Source organism: Chlamydotis macqueenii, chromosome 1 (genome assembly GCF_036417535.1).
Source record: "Chlamydotis macqueenii isolate bChlMac1 chromosome 1, bChlMac1.mat, whole genome shotgun sequence".
Lineage (NCBI taxonomy): Eukaryota > Metazoa > Chordata > Aves > Otidiformes > Otididae > Chlamydotis > Chlamydotis macqueenii.
This window is the reverse complement of record NC_141556.1, coordinates 214,763,596-214,779,301: the sequence shown is the minus strand read 5'-3', so window position 1 is coordinate 214,779,301 and position 15,706 is coordinate 214,763,596. Positions and strand designations below refer to the sequence as shown.

At 64.8% G+C, this 15,706-nt stretch overlaps 2 protein-coding genes across 7 annotated transcripts in view; both read left to right on the top strand.

Annotated features, from left to right (window-relative positions):
• Window positions 1-3,265, top strand: part of ARAP1 (ArfGAP with RhoGAP domain, ankyrin repeat and PH domain 1) — a 34,344-nt gene extending 31,079 nt beyond the window's left edge. For 4 of the 5 annotated variants that reach the window (XM_086739816.1, XM_086739814.1, XM_086739817.1 and 1 more), the window contains 5 exons: window positions 919-969; window positions 1,261-1,324; window positions 1,483-1,638; window positions 2,563-2,601; window positions 2,746-3,265. In XM_086739816.1, the coding sequence (XP_086595942.1) occupies window positions 919-969; window positions 1,261-1,324; window positions 1,483-1,638; window positions 2,563-2,580 (289 nt within the window). In that variant the 3' untranslated portion in view covers window positions 2,581-2,601; window positions 2,746-3,265. The remainder of the gene's footprint in view (window positions 1-918; window positions 970-1,260; window positions 1,325-1,482; window positions 1,639-2,562; window positions 2,602-2,745) is intronic. The other variant, XM_086739818.1, reaches the window with a different exon arrangement.
• Window positions 3,266-14,365: 11,100 nt separating this feature from the next.
• The window catches only part of PDE2A (phosphodiesterase 2A), a 41,401-nt gene continuing 40,060 nt past the window's right edge, over window positions 14,366-15,706 (top strand). Inside the window, exon 1 of one of the 2 annotated variants that reach the window (XM_086739821.1) lies at window positions 14,366-14,602. In XM_086739821.1, the coding sequence (XP_086595947.1) occupies window positions 14,535-14,602 (68 nt within the window). In that variant the 5' untranslated portion in view covers window positions 14,366-14,534. Of the gene's footprint in view, window positions 14,603-15,574; window positions 15,670-15,706 lie in introns of those variants that run through there. The other variant, XM_086739820.1, reaches the window with a different exon arrangement.

Sequence of the window (15,706 nt, the reverse complement as noted above, 5' to 3'; positions counted from 1 at the left end):
GGAACGGGGATGGGATGGAGATGGGGATAGGGATGGGGACGGGGACAGGGATGAGGATGGGGATGGACATGGAGATGGTGATGGAGATGGGGACAGGGATGGGGATGGGCGTGGTGATCGGGATGGGATGGTGATCCCATGGTGATCAGGATGGGGACAAGGTTGGGGACAGGGATGGGGACAGGGGCTGGGACACGTCTGCTGCTGGCCATGCCTCTTGCCACCAGATGTCAGAGCAGCCCTGCAGGACACGTCTGCAGCGTATGTGTGCGTGCGTGTGTGTGCGTCTGTGCATGTCAGCCAGGCGTCTGCCTGTGCGTGTGCACGCGTGTGCGCGTCGGCAGGTGTGTGCATGCCTGCCAGCGCCTGTGTGCGTGTCTGTGTGCATGTGTGTGAGTGGGTGTGTGCATACACGTGTGTGCCCAGGTGTGTGTCTGCGTGCGCGTGTGAGCACGTGCGACGAGGCACTCCAAATCCATGCGCTGCAGGGGCAGGACACGGGTGTGTACGTGCATGCGTGCATGTGTGTGAGCGTGCAAGGCCTCGGGGTGGGTTAGCAGCGGTCGAGGCTTTGGGAAAAGAAGCCGAAAAGAAATAGGGAAAAGAAATATGAAAGAAACCAATAGGGCCAGCGCCAGTAGCTGCGAACTGGTGCAAACTGGGGTGGAGCTGCTAAACCTGCTGGGAAGGTGTCCTGCGCGCCGCGTGGTTCGGCTTGCGGGGCCGCGGGCAGTTTGCAGGGCCGCGGGCGATGCGAGCGGCTGGCGAGGAGGAAGGTGGCGTGCAGGGACGTGGGTGGCTGTAGGAGCGGGGCCGTTTGCGCGGACGGCGGGGTTTGCAGGGACGCTTTGAGCCCCGGAGCCGCGGGCAGGGCAGCCTGGGCCGCCAGTCTCCATGCTTTCACTTCTCCCCTCCCAGCTGGGGCTTCACGGTTTTCTACGAAAATGAGAAGCACGAGAGGCAGCAATGGTAAGGGCCAGGGTGGCCTTGGGGATGCTACGAGCTTGTCCCCCCCGGGAGGGACGGACGCGCTGCGGGGCGGCTGCTCTCTGGAGCCAGCACAGCGGGTGCAGATGGGGATCCCTCGGGGCGCCCACGGGTGCTCGGGATGCCGGCGGGGTCCGTGGCTGGCACCCCTTGGGTCCCCTGGGGTCTGCGAGCAGAGGCTGGGGTCCCACCTCCATCCCCGCGGGTGCCGGGAGCATCCCGGTGTCGCCATGGCAGGCACGGGCGCGTCCCACGGCCACCGTGTCCCCGCAGGTACCTGTGCTGCGACACCCAGGCCGACCTGCGGGAATGGTTCGCCACCTTCCTCCACGTGCAGGTAGGGAGCGGGCGGGCGGCAGCGCCGCGGGATGCTCGGGTACCCGCGCACCCCAAAATAAGGGCATCCCGAAATTTGGGCATCCCAAAATATGGGCATCCCGGGGCGGCGGCCGAGCCCGCAAAGCCGGTCTCCAGCGCCGTCCCCTGTGTCCCCAGCACGGCGGGGCCCTGTGGCCCTCGGAGAGCTGCAAGGCGCGGGCGTCGCGGGCGCAGCAGGACCCCAGGTTGGGTAACATCTCGCTCATCCCGCTGCGGGGCAATGAGAGCGAGATGAGGAACAGCGTGGCGGCTTTTGCTACTGACCCGCTAACCGTGAGTGAGCGCGCGTGCCGCCGGCGTCTGGGGGTCCGCGGGGCCGCGTCTCCCCTGCATCACACGCCCAGGGGCGTCCTGGACCCCAAAATTGGGTGGAGGTGTCCCTGCTCCCATTCCTTAGGGACTGGCGTCACGCTCCGGACACCCCGGAGAGAGTTGGGGCCGGGGGGGAGGGTGATCCTTTGGGTGCCCTGTCCCACAGTGGGTGGTCTGCTGGGTGCAGGGGTGTCCCAAACCGTGTGATGCAGGAAGAGGGGATGCTGCCAGGCTCCTAATTTTTTCCTATAACGACTGGTTTCTCCATCTGGCTGGGGTACCGGCCGTCCCCCCGCCATGCCGGTGCCGGCCACGGGTGCCGGAGCCTCGCGCAGCCACAGGGCCCAAGGGTGCGGCCGGCCGGCGCTGGTCCCCCCCACGCGCCCGAGCCCACCCCTTGGGCCCTCGTTGCTGTTATAAACCTGAGGACGTGACTGTGGCGGGACTGGGGGTCCCAAGGGCAGGGAGCGGCCCCCGTGCCCCCCGCCTTGTGCCCTAGGACCCCCGCCCAGGCTCAGGTTTATAACGGGGAGGGGGCAGTGGGGCTTTGCCGTGGGCTGTGCTTCGCCGCGTGCCGACGTGTGAGATGCAGCCGTCGCTGCCCGCTCTGCACCCGCGTCTCCCATCCGGGCTCGGACCCCCACCCCTGGCAGTGGGGGGGTCTCTGCGCCCCAAGGGCCGTGGAGCTGGCTGGTCCGGGGGGAGGGACGCGGCTGTCCCCCGCTGCGGTCCCAGTGCGGGACAGGGCGGCTGGCACCGCAGCGTCCCCCCATTCCGGCTGCTCCGGGACCCCGCTTCCCCTCGCTCGGGGTTTTGTCCCCGGGTGACGCCCGGGCACGGGGGCCGCCGAGGGCTAACGGGGACCTGTCCTCTCTCCGTCCCCAGCTCCTGCGAAACGTCTGAGCCGGAGGCCTGACAGGCCGGGTGAGCGTCCCCCCCCGCCCGCACCCCCTGCCCGGGGGTCCCGCTGCCACCCCGGCCCCGGGGATGCGGGGACAAGCGTGGTGGCACAGGGACGGGGGTGGCTGTCCCCTCCGCCGACCCTTTGCTCTCCCCTCGTTGCTGCAGGTTCGTCCGCGAGCGGGGCAGCCCTGGGGGACCTGTCCCAGCCCCGCACCCCGCTACCTGCCGGGGGTCCCGCCGGCTCCGCAGCCGCCGCCGGGCCCTCTCGCCTTCCCCGTGGGCAACCAAGATGGGAAACGACGGCGAGGCCACCCCCCCATCAGCCGAGCGGGTCTCGGGCACCCACGGGGACCGGGCGGTGGCAGCCCACCCAACCCCACACCCCGGCTGCTTTGGGCCGGGGGCTCTTGCTTTGCCCCCTCTCCCCCCTCTGTTTTTCAGTCTCTCTCTTACCAAACGACAAGGCGGGCGGCAGCAGCCCTCCCCGTGGGACGCGCGCCCGGCCGCGGCACCAGCGTCGTGGGAGGGGGTGCCCCATCCCGGGGGTCCCCCCGTGCCGTCAAGAGCCTCTGTGTCCCCCCAAATCGAGGAGGGGGTGCGTCTGGTCCCTGTCCCGCTCCCAGTCTCTGCTGGAACGGGAGGACAGGGTGGGGGCCGGCGATATTAAAGGTCTTGGGGAAACGGCGCGGAGGTGTCCAGGTCTTTGCCGATCACGCGTGGGGACGCGTGGCCAGGGCTGGGGGATGACGGGAGGCGGTGAGCCCGTGGGTGCAGCGGGCAGCGAGTGGCCAAAGCCGCTTTTGGGGCCGGAGCGGTGACACCCCGGAACGAGGTCCTCTGCTTGGCACGCCGGGACGGGAGGTAGCTGCTGGGGTGGGGTTCTGCCTGCGCCCACCTTCCCGTGGCAGCGAGGGACTGGTGCTGGGTGCGGCCTGGGTGCCAGGTCCTGCTCGGCGCGATGCACCCCACAGCCCGTGCATTGGCCGTGGCCCCCCATGCTACACGCGTGGCCAAATCCATGCTAAACTCATGGCCAAGGCCCCCCCAAGACCTATGGCCACACCCATGGCCAAACCCCTGGTCAAATTCGTGGCCAAGCCCACCCTGGACCCATGGCCAAACCTATGCTACATCTATGGTCTGGCTCAGTCTAAACCCCCGGTCAAACCCAACCGAAACCCATCACCAAGCCCACTCTAAATCCACAGACAAACCCATGGCCAAGCCCACCCTAAACCCATGGCCAAACCCATGCTCCACCCATGGTCAAGCTCACTCTAAACCCGTGGCCAAGTTCACCCTAAACACAAGGACAAACCCGTGGCCAAATCCATGGCCAAAGCCAACCTAAACCCATTGCCAAGCCCAGACTAAACCAACAGTCAAACCTATGGCCAAACCCAACCTAAGCCCATGGCCAAACCTACGCTAAACCAACAGCCAAGCATATGCTAAACCCATGACCAAGCCCAGCCTAAACCCATGACCAAGCCCACCCACTCTAAACCCACATCAAACCCACAGCCGCTTGGTGCTGCTCTGTGACAGCTGCTGTCGTGGTGAGCACACACGTGCATGCACGAAGGTGCGTGTGCAACACACGAGTGTGCATGTGCACGCACGAGGACACATCTGCAGGTGTGTTTCAGGGAGCGGTGCCTTGCAGCGTGAGGGACGCTGGGTGATTTTAGGCCGGAGTAAGGGGCTGCCTGCTATTTACTGTCTGTGGAGGTGGAGCAGGCTGCTCCTCGGAGCATGGCAGCCCCAGGAATTCCTCCCGGATGCCCATGACGGCCCCATGACACGTGGCTGATGCCACGCATGACCGCTGCCTGCCGGTGTCCACGCATGACCTTGCCCTGAAAACCATTCAAGCTCCACCTCGCAGCCGTCCTTGCTGGGAACATCCTCGGAGCTCAGCCTGGGTGGGAGGAGGTGGCCTGTATCCCCAGGGATGCAGGGATGCAGAAATGCAGGGATGCAGAAATGCAGGGATACAGGGATGGAGGGGTGCAGGGATGCAGGGATACAGAGATGCAGGGATGGAGGGGTGCAGGGATGCAGGGATACAGAGATGCAGGGATGCAGGGATGGAGGGGTGCAGGGATGCAGGGATACAGAGATGCAGGGATGCAGAGATGCAGGGGTGCAGAGATGCAGGGATACAGAGATACAAGGCTGTAGGGATGTAGGGGTGTGGAGATGCAGGGATGTAGGGATGCAGGGGTGCAGGGATGCAGGGGTGCAGAGACGCAGGGATGTAGGGATGCAGGGATGTAGGGATGTGGGAATGCAGGGATGTAGGGATGCAGGGGTGCAGAGATGCAGGGTGCAGGGGTGCAGGGATGTAGGGATGTGGGAATGCAGGGATGTAGGGATGCAGGGGTGTGGGGATGCAGGGATGTAGGGATGCAGGGGTGCAGAGATACAGGGTGCAGGGGTGCAGGGACGTAGTGTTTCAGGGATTTGGGGATGCAGGGAAGCAGAGGTGCAGGGGCCGGGAGGGCAGCGACAGGTGTCCGGCTGCGACTGCAGGGCTGGGAGCTTCGCTCCCCCCGCCAAGATGCCTGCGGTGACTCTGCGTGGGGGTGTCCCACCGCCCCCTCCTTGCGCTGAGCCCCCCCCGAGGGGGCGGCCGGGCGGTGAGTCATGCGTGGGGGAGGGCTGTCAATCACCCGCAGACGCTGCCGGGGGGTTGGCGGCGGCGCTGGCGGTGTCACCTGCGGCACAGCGAGCAGCGATGGAGCCATGGAGATGGAGATGGAAGGGGGGCACCCACTGCTCCCCGACACACCAGCCCCCCGCAAACCTCGGCCTCCCCGCGCCTGGGTGAGAGCCCGGGGGTCAGGGAGAGGGGAAGGGCCTCCCCCACCCCCGGCTCCACAGCCCCTGTCCCCTTCCGCTGTGCCGGATGCGCCATGAAATGCTGTGAGCGCTCAGCTTTGTCCAGATACTCATCCATCTGTCTGTCCCGCTTCCGTCCATCTCCACATCCAGCCATCCCTCCACCCAACCCAACACCCATCCTGTCACCCATCCATCAATCCACCCATCCCACCACCCATCCCACCACCCTTCCCACCCTTCACCCATCCATCCCCTCATCCGTCCATCCATCCGTCATCCGTCCATCTCCACATCCATCCATCCAGCCACCCATCCCACCACCCATCCATTCCCTCATCCACCCCACTACCCATCCATCCCCTCATCCATTCCACCACCCATCCCACAACGCATCCTTCCACCCATCCCACCACCCATCCCACCTTTCACCCGTCCATCCCACCACCCATCCCACCACCCGTCCATCCCCTCATCCATCCCACCACCCGTCCATCTCCTCACCCATCCCACCACCCATCCATCCCCTCATCCATCCCACCACCCGTCCATCCCCTCATCCATTCCGCCACCCATCCATCCCCTCATCCATCCCACCACCCATCCATCCCCTCATCCATCCCACCACCCGTCCATCTCCTCACCCATCCCACCACCCATCCACCAATCCGCCCCTCATCAGCAGCCTCCCTGTCCCTCCAGCCGTGCCCTCATCCACCTGTCCCCCCTCTTCCCATCCCTCCATCACCAGGACATCCAACCACCCTCGCCCTGCCCTGCTTCAGGACGAGTTCTTCTCGTTCCCCAAACCTTTGGCGCTTCCTCCAACGGCTCCTTCTGCCCGCTGTGCTGCAGGGCAGCTGAGATGACGGCAGCCCAGAGCCTTTGCCGTGCCGGACCGAGGGTGTAAATCCCGTCCCGGAGCTGGGGTTGCCCTGCAGAGCCGCAGCGTGCCGGCGGTGGCAGTGCCAGGCCTTGACGGACGCGTGGGGCCCACCCGTGTGCGCGACGTCTGCAGGGCCTGTTGGTGCACGTCACTCGGTGCTCGCACGTGCATCTGGTGTCTGCGTGTGGGCTTGAGGTCCGGAACGCGTGCTCAGTGTACGCAGTGCTTGCTCGGTGCGTGCAACACGTGCTCCGTGCATGCAATGCGTGCTCGGTGCATGCAACACGTGCTCGGTGCGTGCAACACGTGCTCAGTGCATGCAATGCGTGCTCAGTGCATGCAACACGTGCTCCGTGCATGCAACACGTGCTCAGTGCGTGCAATGTGTGCTCAGTGCATGCAACACATGCTGAGTGTATGCAATGCTTGCTTGGTGCGTGCAACACGTGCTCAGTGCATGCAACACGTGCTCAGTGTACGCAATGCATGCTCGGTGCGTGCAACACGTGCTCAGTGCATGCAACACGTGCTCAGTGTACGCAATGCTTGCTTGGTGTGTGCAACATGTGCTCAGTGCATGTAATGCATGCTCGGTGCATGCAACACGTGCTCAGTGCATGCGACACGTGCTCAGTGCATGCAATACGTGCTCACTGCAACGTGTGCTTGCTGTCTGCAACACGTGTTCGGTGCCTGCGATGCACGTTCGCTGTCTGCAACACGCAATCACTGTCTGCAATGCATGCTCGGTGTCTGCAACACACGCTCCGTGCATGCAGTGCACGCAACACACGGTCAGCACCTGCAACGCATGGTGAGCCTCTGCAAAGCATGCTCAGCGCCTGCATTTTTGCACGCGCCCTCAACGCCTGCGACGGGTGCTTGGTGTTGCACGCGCGCTCAGCCTGCGCACGCGCTCGTGCACGCCCAGTTTGCACAGACATTTGCCAGCCGCGCACGCATGGTGGGGGGGGTTCGCATCCCACCCCAGCGCCGCCGGACACCCCCTGCCCTCACGTCCCCCCGCCCCGCGAAGGCGCCGAGGGGCCCAGGCGCCGCGCGGCGGCCGCCCCGCGGCTGCGCCGAGCTGGTCCGTGCTCAGCCTGTGCCTGTGGAACGCGTGGGTTAGGGAAACGCCGGGCCCTTCGCCCTCCTCACCTGGGGTACCCGACGGGCGCGACGCCGCGCCCACCCCACGCCACCCGTGCTGGTGCCCCCGGCACCCACGCGGCTCGGCCACGGCACCGCGGCAGATGATGAGCTCCCAGATTGAAGAGAGGCGCAGCCGTGCTCCGGCAGCCCCTGAAACACTCATTGTTTCATCAGCCGCCCCGTTAAACTGTCACCAGCTTTTTTCAGGCTCTCGCGGATTTATTTTATATTTTTTTTTCCCCTTTTTTTTCCCTCCCGCCTTTTCCCCATCCCTGTATTTTATTTTTTTTATCGGCGCGTGGACGCTCGCCATCCCACCGAGGATGCTACCGAGGGCTGGCGGACCACCGCCTCCCTCTGCCCCCAGTTCACCCATCCACAAAATGGGCTCAAGCCGGGGAAAGATTTGGAAAAATCTGCTGAAATTCCGACCCCCACCAGCCTGGCGTGGGGCTCCACTTGCTTCCAGCCCGGCCAGAGCGGTGGGAAGGGGGTCCCCATGGCGGGGAAGGGGGGGAAGACCCCCTCGGTGGGTTTTAAGGGCCAGGGCAGGGGAAGGGCCCGGCTGCTGGGAGCCGTTTCCCCGTCCCCGCGCTCCCCTCCTCCCTCCCCGGCAGCCGCCCACTCGCTGCTCCCGGCTTAATGAGGAGAAATAAAAGGAGAATTTAAATAACTCGATAAATGTCGCGCGGGCGCGGGGGAGAAGGGGGCACAGAGGCACGGTGCGCCCGCGGGCAGGGGGCCAGGGTCCCGCGGGACGGCAGGGAACCCCCCCACTCTCGCGAATCCCGTGGGGCGCCGGGGGCTCGGCACCGGCGGCGGCGATGGAGGAGGAGGAGGCGTTCGGGCGGGGAAGGAGGCAGAGCCGGGCAAGTTGGCGGGCGCCGACGGCGGCGTCGCGTCCCAGGGATGCGTCGATCCGGCGAAGGATGCTCCGGCCTTCCCGTTCTCGCTGCGAGGCGGCGCCGGGCTCGTCTTTCTCCGTTAAGCCGACGTCGATTTGGGTTTCCTGAAAAATAACGGAGCTTTCCATCTCGCCGCTAACACCCGGCCACCCTGCCGTGCTGGCAGCCCGGAAAATTCCCCTCTCTGGAGCCGGGAGCAGTGCCGAGGAAGCGCGCGGCCAGCGCCCGCCGAACAAACTTCCATCTTCGCTCCCACCGGGAGAAACCGGCTTCGTTTCGTCGAACGTGAAGGACGTGAAGGAGTGGTGCGAATCAGTCACATGGCAAGGCCAGGGCCTTGGATGCGACAGAAAAGAAAAAAAAAAAGGAAAAAAAGAGGAAAAAAAAGGGAAAAAAAGAGATTAATAAAGGGGAAAAAAGGGGGGGAAAAGGGAGAAAAAAGGGAAAAAAAGGGAGAAAAAAGGGAAAAAAGGGAGAAAAAAGGGAAAAAAGGGGGAAAAGGGAAAAAAGATATTAAAAAGGGGGGAAAAGGGAAAGAAAAGGGAAAAAAAAAAGGAAAAAAAACCTTAAAAACTGGTGTGACTTGCTAACACATACATAGGGAAAAAAAAAATAAAAGCTCTTTGAGGAGAATCATTTTAAATTGGCTATTTATCGGCGCAGCATCCCGCCGGGAGGTTTCCATGGCTACCTGCGAGCCCCAGCAGCCCGCCGCATGCCAGCCCCATGTGCCACCACGCGTGTCCCCGGGTCAAACCTTCGCTCCGCGCCGGCACCTGTTGCCACCGCTTCCCCGCCGAACTCCGCCGACCGCCAGCCCCCGGCGCGGGGCGATGCCGGCACCCTGGGCTCGGTACCCGCGCCCTGGGGAGACGCCTCCGGGCATCCGGAGGGACTGGGAGTTGGTGATGGGAGGCAACTGGGAAGGGGAGCTGGAGCTGGCGACGCACGCCCTGCGCGGAGGACGGCGTTGCGCACCCGCATCCCTGCTCCGAGCCCCGCGGTCCGTCAGGATGCGGGGCTCCAGGCGACCCCGGTTCCTTCCCCCGGGATTTCGCCGCCTTCACCTGAGGGCTGAGGGCTCATCCGCAGCTTGGGGAGGGTGCAGGTCCCACCCCGGGTGGTCACCGAGTGCCCCCCGCCACCCGCGGGACCCCTCATCCCGGCTTTTTTCCCCACCCGGAGCACGGAGTTGGAAAAGGAAATCCTTGGAAAGCGGCGCCGTCGCTCGGGGATGCTCCCAGCTCCAGGACCCCCATCCCAGGGGACCCCATCCGCCGGGACAGGGTGTCCTCGGTGCACAGGGTGACCCAGCCCGGGTCAGGGGACAACGGGCAACCCCACGTCAGGGGGTCGGTGCCGTCGACCACCCCGGCCTTGTTCGACGCTGCGGCTCCGTGTAGCGCGTCGCCTCGTCGCCGCCGAACGAGAGCCCCCGCCGGCGCCTGGCACGGGTTTTGTGCGACCCACGACCGCCTCCGCGCGCTTAATCCCGCTCTGCTCCCTTTTGTGGCGGCCAACCCGCGCGTGAAGGAGGCGGGCGGCAACGCTGCTAATTTCCACGGCCCGGTGGCTGGCAGGGCAACAGGGTTAGTTAGATTTTTTAATTTTTTTTTTTTTTTTTCCCCAGTGCATGGATGGAGCTGTGGGGATGGAGAAGCTCACGGTCCCGTCGCCGGGTGCCCCCAGCGCCATGCTGAGGGGACACGGCGGGCACCCCTGTGCTCCCCGCGACGGGCAGCGATGGGAGAGCCAGGAAGGGTTCAGGGGGGACAATAAGGATCCCCGAAACCTCAAACAGCTTTGGGATGGGGGGACAAGGCTGGGGTCCGTGGGACGGCGGAGGGCTCCGGGGGCGCTGCCCGGCCCGTGGTACCCAGCAGACGCAGTGCTGATCGCCACGGCCAAGCCGCGTCTCTCCAGGTCTGATTCCGCATCCCTGCTTAAATTCCTGCTTCCCGCTGCCTGGCTGAGGGTGGGAATCAGGAATCAACCCCCCCCGGCACAGCCCCGGGGACGGATGCTGCCACCCGGGGGAATCGGCACCGCAGGGATTTTGCTCCCGGGTCGCTGGGAAATGGGAAGCGTTCGCTGGGCGACGGAAGCGGAGGTTGGAAAGCGGGGGGCAGAGGGTCCCCGCAGCCCCTTGCCGGCCACGAGCGCCTCGGCCCCCGGGGTGAGGGCGGCCGTGTGAAGTCCTGGGTGCCGCGAAGCCGGCGGGTGCCTGTCCCCTCGCCAGGAGGGCACCGGGGCTGCCGGCTGTGGCCGGGGCGCCGTTCAGAGCCCCCCACCCACGGGAGCTCCCACCGACACCCCGTCCTCGTTCAACGCCAGCCGGCGAGCGGACGGCCTCTCCCCACCGCGCTGGGGACGCTGGCTTTCATTTCCCGTCCCTAATCTGGGCGAGGATCTTCTCATCCGCCGCTTCCCCGGCCGCCGCGCTGCTCCTATTGCCCCCGTGCCGACGGGGTAGGGGACGCCGAGACCCCTCCCCAGACATCCCCCCTCTTCGCTCCCGGTTGCGTTCAGGGATGGCAAGCGGCTCCGGCGCGCGATGGGGTGGGTGGGCACCGGCCTGAGCCCGCGTCGCATCCCACCTCCTCCGGCGCGGAGACCGGGATGCTGCACCCCCCCCCAGCCCCCAAAAACACACAAACAGCCCCAAAACACCCAGGGGGTGGAGGGGGGGGCTTCTCCGCGCTCTGCCCACGCTGCGGCAGAGCTGTTGTACCTGCAGACACGGGAAATCATTTTCCCAATCATCGAGGATTTCTTTCTTTCTTTTTTTTTTTTTTCTTTTTTCAGAACAGCTTGTACCGACCTTGCGATAAAAACAAGGCTCCGGGTTCCTCTGGGTGTTGTTTTCTGTTCTTTTTCTGTTCCCAGGATAAATGTCAGGGAAAATGGAAAAGCTTTTCTCCGTCTCATCGTTTTCTCCCCTCCCTGAAAGACTCCTCGGGTTTTTGAGCGCGCGGGGAGAAACGGCGGAAAAATCTGAGGCGGGGGGGTGGGGAACCGCAACAAAAGCCAAATTGCTGAAATTGAACTTTCTCCCAGATTTTTTACAGGAGGGGCGCATCCTTCGGCGGGAACGCCGACGATATCGGCCACGTCCCGCGGGGCCGCAGCCGGGCTCACCTGCGCATCGCTTCCCCAAATTTGGGCTTCCCCAAATTCCTGGGAAGGAAACCTTGGAAGCGGGAAATGGGAGAGCGGCTCGGTTCCCTCTGGGACTATCCCAGGACGCTCGGGCCGCCGGGGTGAGGAGGAAGCGCCTCTCGCCTGCAAACTGCTCTCGCGAAGGCCGCCGCTCGGAGCGCGGGGCGGCGGCGGCGCCGAGCCCTTTTGTAGGGCGAGGATCGGCGGAGCAAATTGCTTTGTATCGGCGAACGCGTCTCCATTAGCGGTGGAGTCGGTATCCTGCACAATGAGCGCTCGAGGACAATGCGCCGCTATTCAGCGCTCGGAAAATTCGATCCTGCAGCGGAGGAGGCTCCGCAGACACCGATGGCGAGGCTCGTTTCGCCTTGGCGCGTACCTGTAACGATGTCTTTGGAACACCAGCAGCGCTCCGTCTTCCCGAAAATAAATAAAGATATCCAGCCCGCGCCCCGGGAGCGGGGAGCGCCGCGGGTTCCCTTCAAAGGGCCTTTGCTGCGTCCCACGCGGAATCACGCGGAGAAAGACGAGGGCATCCGTAGGAAATGCCCTGTCGGACCCTCCCGGCACCCTCTCCCTCCTCGGGGTAAGGTGCGCCTGGAGATGGTTTCTTGGTGGGTCTCGTTGGCCATCACCATGGCTTCGCTCCTGCCCCACGGCGCAGGTCTAACGCTCGCGTCTTCCCACACGGCACCCACCCTGCGGAGCTCCGGCAGCCAGGCCCAGCTCTGGCTCCGGCACTTCAGGATCCGCTGCCTTCGGCCTCTCCGAAACAGCCGGCCGTTTCCATGGCATCCGCCCAAAGGTGCGCGATGCCCCTCACCCTGGGTGGGCTCCCGCCGTCCTTGCTTGGTTATGAAACCAAATCAGAAACCCCTCAGATCCGCAAGGTGCCATCCAACCCTCCGGGGCGCTTCCGAGCAAGAGTGAGCAGGGATTTATCTGGAAAAAAAAAAAAATTATCCCAAATAAGACAGGCTGGGATAAACAACCATGGAAACCAGCTTTCCAGGAAGGAGGGGACTCCCCGTAGATGTCTTCACGCCAAGATGGCGTGGAAAGGTGCAACCGTGCGGCGACGACCTGCTCAACCTGCCCGGGCCGCAACGAGAACCGTCACGCAGCCGTTGTCCTCCCAAGATCCAGGCTGCTGGGAGGAAATCAAATAATAACAACGTGGGGGGAAAAAAAAATTAAAAATAGGCGAGAGCGACAAATAACGTCACCGGGTTGAGGCTTCGCCCACCCTTGGGCACCTGAAGCTGGGCTCCCAGTCCCCAGGGCCGTGCTCCAAAACCCAGCCAGAGGGCGAAAACCTCGTTAAACCTGAGACTCGGGATGGAAACAGGGATTGGATTAAAGTGACGGTCCTTCCGATCACCTCGAATTAGCCCTGGCTCTGCTGTCTTGGAATAAAATTTGGGCAAGTCATCACAGGTCTGGGCCTCAGTTTCCCCCTCCGGACAACGCAGGCGGGGGATCTTGTATAATCGATACGATGCATTGCTGATTTCTCCAGACCGTGGGGATACGGATCCTTGGGAACTGGACAGGAACTGGTGCGATTCAAGTGCTATCTCTTAATAGCTCTTGCTGCTCTGAAAGTCCCAGCTGGCGGGCTCGCGAAGGAGCAAGGGGAGTAACCGCGTACCCGCAATGATTTTAGAGCACGTTGCTGCCCTCTCCCCACAAAAAGTGACCCCGGAGGGACGGAGATTGAGTGAAGAGCAACCAAAGCAGCACTTTTTGGCTCAAAACCTCATGATACGAAGCCAAGCTCCCAGTTTGAAGGGAGTGGGTCAGTAGCGCTGCGTGGCAAAGCCGGCACACGGAGAGCATGTGGAGGATGTGAGTACCCACGAGCCTGCAGACCCCCGAGATGCTCTCGGGTCACCGGGGTGGCTGTGGTGGCTCAAACCAAACGGCCAAGATGCCAGCAGCCGAGAGATGTCAAGAGCGAGCGCAAGAGGAGGGTGAAACTGCCCCAGATTCCCTCCTGGTCCCTGCCCCAGAGATGTTCTGAGCTACTGACGGTGGCTGTGTCGCAGTGGGAACTTTCAGCATCCACAACACCCTGAGGCAAGGAGTTCTGCTCCTCCCCTCCTCCTGCGGGATGATCTCCTCCTGCTCTGTGTTCAGGACATGGTTCTGTTAGCTTCACCCTGATGCTTGCACTGGACCTGCTGGCGGGACCAGTGCTGCCCAGTATCCCTGGGGCAGGGACCTGCTGGCAGGACCAGTGCTGCCCAGTATCGCTGGGGGAGGGACCTGCTGGCAGGACCAGTGCTGCCCAGTATCGCTGGGGGAGGGACCTGCTGGCGGGACCAGTGCTGCCCAGTATCCCCGGGGCAGGGACCTGCTGGCGGGACCAGTGCTGCCCAGTATCGCTGGGGCAGGGACCTGCTGGCGGGACCAGTGCCGCCCAGTATCCCTGGGGCAGGGACCTGCTGGCGGGACCAGTGCTGCCCAGTATCGCTCTGTGCTCTGCCCCCGGGTCAGAAGCCGACCGAAACGGCTTTGCGGTGCCAACAGGACCCGCTGCCCGGCGGGGCGGCTGCCGCCGCGGGGAGCTCGGGGCGGGGCGGGCCGGGTCCGCCGGTGTCTCTCCAGACAAAGGCAGCCGCCCCCCGGAGCGGCGCGGCGCGGCGGGCGAGGCCGGGCGAGACCCCCCGGCGGGCGGCTGCGGGCGGCAGGTTCGACCCCTTCGGCCGCTCCGCGGGAGCGGCTCGGCCCCCCCCCAACCGCAGCGGAGCCGTCAATCAGCGGCTCCCCCCCCCCGCCCCCCCCACCCCGCACCCAGCTCCCCGCCCCGCTCCGCCTTCCCCTCCCGCACGCCTCGGCGCGCTGCATCGGGCTCGGTGACAGCCGCGGGCTGGAGGCACCCTCGCCGAGCGCGGTGGGAGGCTTCCGTTCCCAGCCAGCACCCAGAACCGGAGGCAGCGGCGGCTTCTTGCTACCCGCAGCCCACCGACCCCCCGCCTGGCAGGGCTGCCGAAGCATGCGGAGCCATGGGCCAGGGATGCGGACACTCCATCCTTTGCCGGAGCCAACCGTACCAGGCGGCAGCGTCTGACCTGTGAGTCCTTTCCCACCGGTACCGGGGAAGGAAGGGACCGAATCGAGAGGGAGGGATGCTCCGGGGGTGATGCCGCGCGAAGGAGCAGCCCAGCGTCACCCCCGGATGATGGAGGGGAGACGTCAAGGAGACGGGAGGCAGGAAAAAGTTCCTCCTGCCTGACAGCTGGCGGGGAGTGGGTGGCTGGGGAATGGCAAGCGGTCGTGACCCCCTCTCCGTTTCCCCGCTAGCCACCTGTGTTAGCCCAGGGCAGGTCATCGCTGGCGGCTGACCGAAGAGCTGGAGTGAAGTCATCTCCCCGTTTCCCCAGCCGCCCTCCCTCGCGGCCGTTTCCCACGGGGGCGGAAGGCTGCTGGCCCGGCATCGGGCTGGGGCGGGGGTCCGGGTGACTTTGTGAAACGCAGGTCAGGCCTCTGGATCGTGGTTTCGGCCGCTTCGCGCAGGGCAGAGGAAGCCGCCACCCCCCCCACCACCACCGTTCACCCACTCACGCAACAGGTCTGGGGGTCCCGGTGTCACCACGCCTGTTCGCAGGTGGGGAAGGGGCGCCGGGGGTCACGGGGTTCTGGTTCCGCGGCGCGGGGGACACGAGGGGCTTTGTGTGCCGGCGTGGGGTGACCTTGCTGAGGGATGACAGTGCTCCCTGGAAGCGGTGAAGGGTGATGCTCCGGAGAGCCCACGTGGGGAAGGGGGGGGGGGGCTGAGCTGGCTTAACGGGAAGCGTGCGGTGCCTGAATTCCCATCGCCCACGGGCTCGGCGAAGGATGGCGGAGACCCCCCGGCTCTGCGCGCGCGTGTGCGTGGTGCTCACGAGGCTCCCCAGCTGCCGGGTAGCAGGCGGCGCACGGGCGGTTCGCTGTACGTGGGTGCTCTGCCTCCTGGGTACCGGGAAATCGTGGATCCTCCCAGTGCCTCGCCCCCCCCGGCAATGGCGGGGGTCAGACCCCACGTTTCCAGAGGGGCGAGCTGATCCGGAGAGGAAGGAGGATGAGGAGGAAGGCGGCTCCGTGCTTGGATTCCTTTGTCTGGCGGTGCCAGCTCCACGTGCTCAGGCACCGACCGAACCGGTGGGTGACCTGCGCCGAGACCACCGCTCCCAGGGGC